General features: G+C 60.4%; 1 protein-coding gene across 1 annotated transcript in view; it reads right to left on the bottom strand.

The window, feature by feature from the left end:
• Window positions 1-4,578: 4,578 nt before the first annotated feature.
• Window positions 4,579-10,109, bottom strand: part of Acox3 (acyl-CoA oxidase 3, pristanoyl) — a 27,218-nt gene continuing 21,687 nt past the window's right edge. Inside the window, exons 14-18 of the mRNA XM_070021770.1 lie at window positions 9,855-9,970; window positions 8,314-8,488; window positions 7,213-7,280; window positions 6,167-6,253; window positions 4,579-4,939 (exon numbers count right to left, since the gene is read on the bottom strand). Of these exons, the coding sequence (XP_069877871.1) occupies window positions 4,823-4,939; window positions 6,167-6,253; window positions 7,213-7,280; window positions 8,314-8,488; window positions 9,855-9,970 (563 nt within the window). The 3' untranslated portion in view covers window positions 4,579-4,822. The remainder of the gene's footprint in view (window positions 4,940-6,166; window positions 6,254-7,212; window positions 7,281-8,313; window positions 8,489-9,854; window positions 9,971-10,109) is intronic.

The following is a 10,109-nucleotide window of genomic DNA, read 5'->3' as shown; positions in this document are numbered from 1 at the left end:
GTCACCGTGTCCACACCTCAGCCTGTGTCCACACCGCCCTTCCCAGAGGTCAGAGGAAGTGGCCCCACCTCAGGGAGACAACACACAGCCCCGCCCGCCACACTCCAGCCAACCTTGAGTGCAGGGAGGGGCCAGCCCTGGGCCAAAACAACGATGCATCAGCACCTGTCCCCCACGCCTGTCATCCCAGCTGCTCCGGAGGCTGAGATCAGAGGCTTGCAGTTGGAAGCTGGCCAAGGCAGACAAATGTAGAAACACGTATCTCCAATTAACCAGCAAAGAAAAGCTGTGTGGCTCAAGTAGTAAAGCACCGGCCTTCACGGAAAAAGCTAAGCAAGAGCTCAAGGCCCTGACTTTGAGACAAACTGGTGCCCGCTCACAGAGCAACGGCATAAGCCCTGGGTTGGGGGCGAGAACCAGGCCCCAGGCCACGGGGCAGCGCCCGAGCACCTTCTCCCGCTCTAGCCCCCAGAGCGCCCAGCCCAGCCTCTCCCCGGCCACCCTCCCCCACTTTCTTCAACTTGCTCGTCTATCTGTTCTCATCCACCTCCACCATCCACGGACATTCACCACACATCCTCCCGTGTGCCCACCTGTCCCCACCCCCTCTCCGAGTCCTCAGGACCTGCCTCACACTTCCTCTGTGGGTGGCACTCCACGGGGAGCTGGGGTCAGGTGGCTGACCACAAACAGCCACAGGGTGTGAGCACGCGCCGCCACCGCCCCTTGCCAGAGGTCAGCGCTGTGTGGCGGTGCCAGCCGCGGCGGGCTGCTGTCAGGTGTGCCGTCCTGTCTACGCACCGGGCGTCCACGTTCCCGCAGGCTGCGGGCGGGAGGCACAGGAAGGGTGCAGAGGGGCCAGGGGGCTCCTCGGCTGGGCCCAGGGATGACGTCCGGGGGCCGCCTGGATCCTAGATGGGGTGCGTCACCGGGTGGGTGCCAGGGCACGCCGGGCCTGGCCACAAACCACACTGGGGGGCCTTCCTGTCCAGCCACCTCTCCCTGCTCCAGGGCCACGGCCCGGGCCCTTTCCTCTAGATCTGGGCCAGGACTGCCAGCGGTCCCGATGCTGCGCGTGGAGAGGTCAGGCCGTAGCTCCACAGGCCCAGGAACCGCCCTCCCCTCCCCCCCCAGCCCGCGTGGTGACAGTGACACCTTAAGACCCTGTGAGCACAACTCTGGAAAGAGGGGAACACATGAACAGATGGGAAGAGGGTGTCACGGCCCCATGGCAAGTGGGGTCAGGCCTGGGCCTACCGCCCACGCCCAGCCTTCTTGCAGTCACACACACACATACCCACACATGTGCGTGCACGCACGCGTGCGCACACACGCACGCACCATGACGCACAGGAAGGCTGATAGCGTAAGAAAGTGCTCCTCAGGTTTTGCCTCATGTTTAGACATCGTACCCAAGAGCAGAGAGAAGGACTTTCAAGCAACATGGAGGATTCTGCAGCGAGCCCACGCCGCGCAGCCAAGCGCCGGGCGGCGGTGTGAGCAGGGCCGAGGCGCCCGGCTCGTCTCCCTACCCCACGCGCCCGACCGGCCCCCGGAGACTCCCTGTGCTTCCTTGCAGAGGCGACGGCCGGGCCAGTGTGGCGGCCTCGCCTGGGAGCAGTCAAGCCACAGGAGCCCGAGCTCAGTGCCGGGCTGAGCACAGAGGGGAAGGCCGAGCACCCGGCGGTGCGAACGGGCTGCAGCGAGACCTGACCACCCCTCCCCGTCACAAAGCAAACTGAGTCACTTTCCCGGCAGCCATGGCAGGGAGGGGGAGAGGCTGAGGTCAGTCCCCAAGTGTTCCTGGAAGCCACCCAGAGCCACACCACACCGATGTCCCAGACTTCGGATCAAAGCTCAGGGCCCAAACAAAATACCCTAATGGAAGTTTCCATGACTGACTGGCTGCGGTGGAGAATTCAAAGCCACCATGTCCCAGCCCACGATACCCCCGGAGGTGGGGGGTGGGGGGAGAAGAGAAGAGGCGAGGCTGGATTTTTCTTCTTTTAGATCCCAGAACAGTACTTGAACTCAGTGCCTGTCGTTTTTGCTCACTGGCTGAGCCACGCTTCCAACCCCTGGGTTTACGTCCTCCACTTGTAGGACTCTGCTTTCCGCCGGAAGCTGCCCTGCCTGCTGCAGGAGGCCCCGCCCCCACGCTCCTGCCCGGCGTGGCACCAGCCCCACCCTGCAGCCCTCAGCAGCCCCAGCACCGTCCTTGGCACGTGGCACACACCTGCACCCCCCCCCAGCTGAGGGTGGCTTCCAGAGCCCCGCTCCCCGGCCGTCCTTCCAATCTGCCCTGCACGGGCGTCACGCAGACGCAGCCTGCCACAGGCATTTCCTGAATGTCACAAGCGAGGCCACAGAGCCCGTCACCAGAAGAGCGTGTCGCCAGGCTGGCAGATGTCATGAGATAGCAGAGTCTAAGCGGCGGGGAAAGGCCAAAGCAAAACCATTGTTATTTGCTGATGAGGCAGAAGGAAAGCCAAAGTGAACCACTGGCAGACCATAATAATTAAAGCAGGTTTTAATAACAAAATTTGTATACAAAGGCCAGATCATTTTTCATTAAACAACTTGAAGACACACCTGTAGATAGAGGCTACTTTTCTATAAAGATATCCTGGTACTAATTTAAAAGATAAATACGACCTCCAGAGACACGCCAAGCTAGATGCTCTGACTGACCGGCGAGAGTGCACCTGGCCTTCAAAGTAATAAACACCAAAGCACAAACACCTGCCAGGGATGTTGGTAAGAGGCGAGAGAGGAGGCTCTGTTTGCCGCAACCGGTATCAGACATGTGAGAACAGACACTGAGACACAGAAAGGCAAAGAGGAGGAACGTGCGGAATCAGACCAGGGAATGCAAGGTTCCCACACTGGACGCAGACCGCAGCATGCATCAGTGCACCAGGCACACCCGACCTCACGCTGGCCTCAGCGCCCATTCCCATGATTCATCCTGAAAAGTGCCGGTGCGAAACAGATGAAAAGGAAACCATCTTGACAGTTCAGACTTTCCAAGCTGGAGCTCAGAGGTCTGAAGTGCAAATGATTTGATTCATTGCTGATAAATTTAGATCTATTTCTGGCTCAAAAGGTGTTTTTGTTGTTTTGCTCCAGCTTTTTCTGTGTATGTGGTACTAAGGAATCGAACCCAGGGCTTCATGCATGCTAGGCAAGCACTCTTACCACTAAGCCACCTTCCCAGCCCCTGGTTCAAAAGTTTAAGTGCTGGGCTGGGAAGGTGGCTCAGTGGTAGAGCGCTTGCCTTGGATGCATGAGGCCCTGGGTTCGATTCCTCAGCACCACATAGGCAAAAAGAAAAAAGCCAGAAGTGGTGCTGTGGCTCAAGTGGTAGAGCGCTAGCCTTGAGCTGAAGAGCTGAGGGACAGCGCCCAGGCCCAGAGTTTAGGCCCCACAACCAGACCCTCGCCCCCCAAAAAAGTTTAAGTGCTGCTATTTTAAATCAATAAGAAAAACATTGATACAATTAGAAGGCAAATGATAAAATTAAAAAAGGATTTACAATCTATATGTCAAACGTCTACTTCGTAACAGTTAAAATCATTTTTGTTTTTCTGAGGCTGGTAGTGGGGCTTGAACTCAGGGCCCTGCACTTCCCAGGCCACACCTCTCGTTCCAACGTTGGGCTGTTTATCTGGAAATAGTAGTCTTGGGGATTTATCTGCTAGGGGCTGGCTTCAAACCATGATCCTCAGATCTCAGCCTCCAGAGTAGCTGGGGTTATAGAAGTGAGGCGCCAGCATTTGACTGGTTAAGATCCTTTTACAAATAAAAACACTCGGAAGCTTGTATCCCCATGGGTGGAGAATAAGGACGGGCGGCAGGACATACAGAGAGGGACCAGGGCAGGCAGATGCACCCTCGGGAGGGAGGAGCCCTGCGGGAGAGCCGCTGCAAAGGCAGAGGAACAGGGGCTGGCTGTCAGCCGCTTCTGTCCTGAGCACCAGCGGCCCTGCGGCCCTGGGGAAGGGACAGCAGGCCTTGGCACGGTGAGCCAGGCTCTGGCCGGCGAATCCCAAGGATTCACTCACTTTCATCTCAAAACAAAGCACCATGGTGGGCTTTGGGGCTCCTCAGACCACATCACTCATCCAATCTCGATGTGACTGGATTCTGCCAGGCCGCGGCCCCAGGCCGCTGACCCCATCCACACACCTCCCCCAGGAGTGCACAGCGCCTCCCAGCAGGCTATCCTGGGACTGGCCACACACAGACACAGGCGCGGTGTGTCCCCGCAGCGGGGAGGGGGGAGGTACCAGCAGCATGTGGCATGTCACCTGGGCCAGCCTGCCACACACAAGCAGTTTGTACATATGGGGGAGGGGGAGTAGAAAGAGTGTCCTTCTTTGGAAACTTCTAGTTCCTCAAGGAAAGCCAGAAAAGGCTTTGTTCCCTTAAAGACATTCACCTGTCACGCAGGTGGGTGGGGCGAGGTAAGGTCACGGGCGGTGATTGCCTGGAGACGTGGGTGGGAGCGGAGAGGCCCGCGCAGCATTGACCTCTCAGCGACTCAGCGCGCGCAATCTCAAATTAAAGGGCAGCAGGCCCAGGCGAGCAGTACGCATTCATTGTGACCGTGAAGAAGATACACACCCCTCCAGCCGCCCGGCCCGGGAGGAAGCATGGGGACACCATCGGGTCACTCCCTGTCACGTGGCAGGTTCAGGTGTGGCCCAGGGCAGCCACGGGTGTGCCAGGGCGCGGGGCTGGCCGCGTCCGGAGCCAGGGCCAGCGTGTGAGGTCCGCTCTGCGGGCAGAGTGGCGCGGTGAGGCCTGGCCGGCAATGCAGCTACAGTTTGGCCTTGAGGCTGCCCACCTCGGGCTTGTTCATGAACTCCGGCCACCAGGACGCCCGCTCCAGCACCTGGCTCTCCTGCAGGACGCTGCTCCACAGGTTCTTGTAGAGCTGTGGGCAAGAAACCCGACAGAAATGAGCAGGAAGGACAGAGAGGCCCCAGGGCCGAGGCCATGGTGACCCTCACGGTCTGTTGTGGACACAGGAAATCCTCCACTGTCGAGTTTTAGAAATGCTGGAGATGATTTAAGTCCAACATATATAACTCTTCATTTCTTCAGTAGAAGATAATTAGGAAAATGCAACTAGAAAGCATTATAAAGTCAGTTGGATGAGAATATTCCCTTCCTCCCTGTCTGGGAAGTGGGCGCCCTGAATCTGCCCCCCCATACTCCCCGGACCACACTGCTACTGGTCTGAGACCTGTCCCTGCGGCGGCACTGGGCGCGCTGGCCGGCGTGGCTGGGCGCAGCCCTGGGTGGGGCCGGCGGCCCACCACCCCACCGCCACCAGCTCAGTCCCGCCCCTGGTCCTTGGCAGAAGCCATGGAGTGGTATCTTATCCCAGGTTCACAACTGTAGGACCTCATGCACAGAAGCCAAGGACTGAACTGGCAGGCCCATATCATGGGACAATGCCCTGTGGGCAGCGGGGTGCGGGGCTCATGCCCGGCCCTGATGTCAATATGTGGCAGATAAGAGTCCCGCAGGGAGACGCCAGGCTGGCAGAAGAGAGACCGCACCATGCCCGGCTCCGTGGACAGGGGAAGCTCCAGAAGCTGGGACCACAGGGCAAAGGCTCATCGTCGTTGAAGGGGGAGTGGGGAGTGGAGGACAGGGACTGGTGCCGGGGGCCGGAAGGCGTGAGGGACACGGGGGCAGCGGGGCTCAGCGGGGTGCAGGAGCAGGAGGCCCTGGTGGAGGACCCCGCCAGGGGAGTGGCTGAGTCTTGGGAGCCAGGTGGGGGCCACACGGGTGGGCAGGGAGGGGACAGTGACCGCACAGCAGGGATGGCTGCAGGGGAAGGCTGGGGGGTGGAAAACTTAAAAGCTTTCCCAGGGCAGAGGACCAGGGTGGCGAGGGTGGCTGTCACGTCTGGTGTTCTGGGTCTGCCTGGGAGGTGGGTGGGATCGGGTGGGGAGCCGGGGGCAGGGAGGCTGGGCTGGCCCTCCTGCTGGAGCCCAGCTCCCACCCCCAGGGGTCAGAGCGGGCTGGGCGGGGATGTGCTGTGTGGACAGACAGCGCCCATCCCCCCATGACCCCATGGGACACTTTCCCAAGATGCTCTGGCTCCCTGTCCTCACCACCCCACCACTGAGGCAGCCTCCCCCCCCCTCACCTCGCCGTCGGCTCTGCCGATCGGGGAGCCCAGGATAAAATCAGGAGGGGCGATCGCGTCCACCAGGGCCACGGCGTCATCTTTCAACTGTTGGGAAACAGAGTCACACACTTGGCAAGGCCTGTGGTCTCCATGGTGACTTGGGAGCAACAGCTCCGGCAGGGCCTTGGCTGGTTGCTAAGCCCTGTTCACAACCAGAAACCCGAGCCCTCGCTCCTCTGCTGCTCTCCGTGGGGCTGGGCGGCAGACGTCTGGGCCAGGAGCCCACATAGTTCCACCATGCCGCCAGCACTGGGCTCCCAGGGTGTGCTCACCGAGGCAGGGGCCTGGCGGGGTGGTGGGTGTGGCTTGTTACTCAGCAGTCCCCAGAGGCTTGTCCCCCCACCCGGGCCAGCAAGCTGCCACTGTCCAGACTGAAAGGGATGCCCATGAGCTCCAACTGCACTTGGAAGTTTCAAGTCTCCCCAAACACCACCCTAGGAAGCAACCTCTTGATGAGATGTCCAGGAAGTTTCTTTTCTTTCCTTCTTTCTCTTGCTAGGCAGGTACTCTACCACTTGAGCCATGCCCTCAGCCCTGTTCTGCGTTGTTTTTTTTTTTTTTTTTTCAAACAGACTCTCCTATTTCTGTCTGAACTGTGACCCTGTACCTCTCCCTCTTGTGTGGCTCAGATTACACTAGGAACCTCCACCCCCCCACCCCCCCACCCCCCGCTCACTGATTGAGATAGGGGTCTTGCTAACTTTTTGCTTGGTTGGCCTCAAACCTTGATCCTCCAGATCTCCATCTCCCAAGTAGTTAGGATTACAGGCAGGAGCCATCATACCCAGGCCACGCATTTTCTTGAAATGCGGTAACGGATTTTTCTTCAGTTAACTAGTAACTCCACATAACTGTTGCTGAGCATGCTGGCATGGGAGCCATCGGGAGATGTCAGGAATGGTCGGTGGCTGCGTGGACCTGCACGAGGTTGGTCCTTCCACCTCTGCCTCCCCGCCCCCCCCCCCCCCCCAGCAGAGAGCTGAGGAGCACGGAGACACACTCACCTGAGCACACAGGTGCAGGATGGCGTCCTCCAGCGCCTTTCCGGCCTGCTCACTGGAGATGTATCCACCTGGAAGCACGGCCCTCCTCACTGGTGGCTCAGGCCCTCTCCTGCCCCCGTCCCGAAGGGCCCAACCCCCGCCCACCGTGACCCTGGTGAAGGAAGTGCAGGCTCCGCCCGGTTCTGAGGCCCTGTCCCGCCAGGTAGGGGTGCCAGGCCAGGGGTGGACAACTCAGGCCCTGGGGCCGCCCGTGGAGTGGGGACCTGTCCCCTTGTGTCCCCGGCCTGCAGCCTCGGGGGCCCTGAGTGTGCAGGAGCGACTTGAGGGGTAACTTCACTGGGGCAAAGCGGCCAGCCCGCCAGGGGCTCCTGCCAGCCACCCCCCCCCAGTCACCTCAGCTGCCTGCTGGCCACTGTGCCCTGAGCTGGCTCTTGGTGGGGTCAGGGTCTCACTCTGCCTAACCACTGAGTGGGAATCGGAAACAGTCGGAGCCAGGTGCTGGTGCTCACGCCTGAATCCCAGCTATGCAGGAGGCTGAGAGCTGAGGACTGCAGTGCAAAGCCAGCCTGGGTGGTAAAGTCTATGAGTTCTTACCTCCACTGACCAACTGAAAGTGAGAATAGAGATGAGACTCAAATGGTAGAGTGCTAGCCTTGAAAAAGTTCAGGGACAGTACCCAGGCCTAAGTTCAAACCCCAAAACTGGCACATACAGGAAGAAAAGGAAGGAAGGAAGGAAGGAAGAGAGGAAGGGGGGAGGGAAGGAAGGAGGGTCTGAGAAGGCTCCTCAGGTTAGAGCACTGGCCTGCCCTGTTCCCCTGCCCAGGGTCAGCTGAGGTCATTCTGGCTGTCCGGGCTTCCCAGTGGTCATGTGGCTCTTGAAGCCCAGGTGCCAACCTGTCTGTGCTACAAGCCCCAAGGCCTGGATTTAGCTCTCTGGACCCAGCCCTTTGCCCATCACGAGCAGGCATTCCAGAAGCATCTGCCAACCCGATGGAGGCCTGGTGTGGCTGAGAGGCCGCGTGTGGGGACCCGCATCCCCCATCTGACCCCACACCGGCTGGCAGGGCTGCGGGGTAGTGGCACGGGGTCTGGGCCTCACCTCGGTAGAGCAGGGCCTGGTGCTGGCTCAGGGACCACAGGGTGTAGAGCGCGCTGAGCCGGCCAAGCACGGTCCGCAGGGAGGGCGGCACGCGGGGGCTGTGTGCGTGCTCGTGGAACCTCTGTGCCACGGTGAGCTCCATGAAGGCGAGGCCCAGAGGCCGGCAGTAGTACACCTTCAAGACAGAACCCCGCGGGCGGGTGACTGGCGGAAGGCAGCCGCGCCACAACCTAGCTAGGCGCTGGAAGGAACCCCCATTCTGGGTGACCTCGGGAGGGCCTCAGTGAAGCTGGGAGACGCGTCTTCTGCCCTGTGATCACAGGACTGACGCCAGAACTACAGCTAGTGGTCACTCATCATTTCCAAATGACCAGGCCTGAGCACACACCAGCTGGGGTGGGGAGTGGGGTGGGGTGGGGGTGGTGGAGGGGCAGAAGATGGCTTGATCTAGAACCAGCTGAGGGGTTGGGCAGGGGCAGAACAAAAACAACTTGAGGGGCTGGGAAGGTGGCTCAGTGGTAGAGTGCTTGCTTAGCATGCATGAGACTCTGGGTTCAATTCCTCAGCACCCCATAAGCAGAAAAAGCTGGAAGAGATGCTGTGGCAAGTGGTAGAGCGCTAGCCTTGTGCTGAAGAGCTGAGGGGCAGCACTGGGGCCAGGAGTTCAGGCCCCACGACCGACAAAAAACGAACAAAAATATCCAGCTTGATAAAAAACCCGATCTAGAACCAGGCTGGGGTGGGGGAGCAGAAAACCTGATCCAGAACCAGTCTAGAACTAGACTCCTACTTCTGGCCTCTGGGGCCAGAGGTAAAAGATGGGTGACCCTGCTATCTGCTGATTCACCCTTTCCCAGCCATATGGTCCTGGGTTTATTCAAGCTCTGAGGTGCCCCCTCAGGTCCTCTGACCCCACCCTGGGCCTAGGGGGCCCCACAGGTTCCTAGGCCTGGCAACACAGGTGAGGCGCCTGGGTTCCCGGGGCAGCTCCTCCCCAAGTCACAGCACGGACAAGGGGCAGCAGGTCCTGCCAGCTCCACCCCGAGGGTTGGCCCAGCTGCGGCTAGCAGGACACACGCAGCAGCCCTACCTGCGAGCGCGCACCCAGCCCCCCCACCCCCAGACCATCACAAGCCACCCCTGGCCCTGACCCACTCAGACCTCTGGGGACGGGGAGGACAGTGGAGTGGGGCACAGAGCAGCGGCGTGGGGGTGCGCTGACCAGAGTGTGGCCGTCAGAAGGTGGAGGTCCCTCACTGGTGTGGCAGCCCACCTCCCCACCCACCACCACAGCTGGGTTCGCCTGCATGTGACCCTTGACCTCTTCCATGACCAGCCGCCAGGCAGATGCTGGCATGCCCATGTTGCAGAGGCGCAATGAGATGCCAAGAGGCCACCAACCTGACCAAGGCGGGGGGGGGGAAGGGGGGTTGGGATGGTACCAGGCTGGGGCCTGCCACTGCCAGGCCATTACCGCTGAGGGACCAGGAGGGACAGGTGGGGACGGGGAGTGAGCAAACGGAGCGGGCTGGAACACGCACCTGGCTGTTGTTTCTGGCCTCGAAGTCGCTGATGCCCGATCTCCTCTCCTGACTCAGCTTCTGCTGACTCTCTTGGAGCAGGTAGGACACCAACCACTGGTACGCTGCCAGGGCGGCTGCGGAGAGACGGGGTCACGTCACATCCTGTGTGCTTTACCTGGGGCAGGCGGCCGTGGGCTGTGTGCACGCCAGGGGGGCCGGAGCTGGGCCAGCTCAGACAGGGAAATTGCGGGTAACCGTCTGAGGCACCGAGCC

Source organism: Dipodomys merriami, unplaced genomic scaffold (genome assembly GCF_024711535.1).
Source record: "Dipodomys merriami isolate MVZ:Mamm:240054 unplaced genomic scaffold, mDipMer1.0.p SCAF_143, whole genome shotgun sequence".
Lineage (NCBI taxonomy): Eukaryota > Metazoa > Chordata > Mammalia > Rodentia > Heteromyidae > Dipodomys > Dipodomys merriami.
The sequence above is the reverse complement of the archived record's forward strand: the minus strand, read 5'-3'. Positions and strand labels throughout refer to the sequence as shown.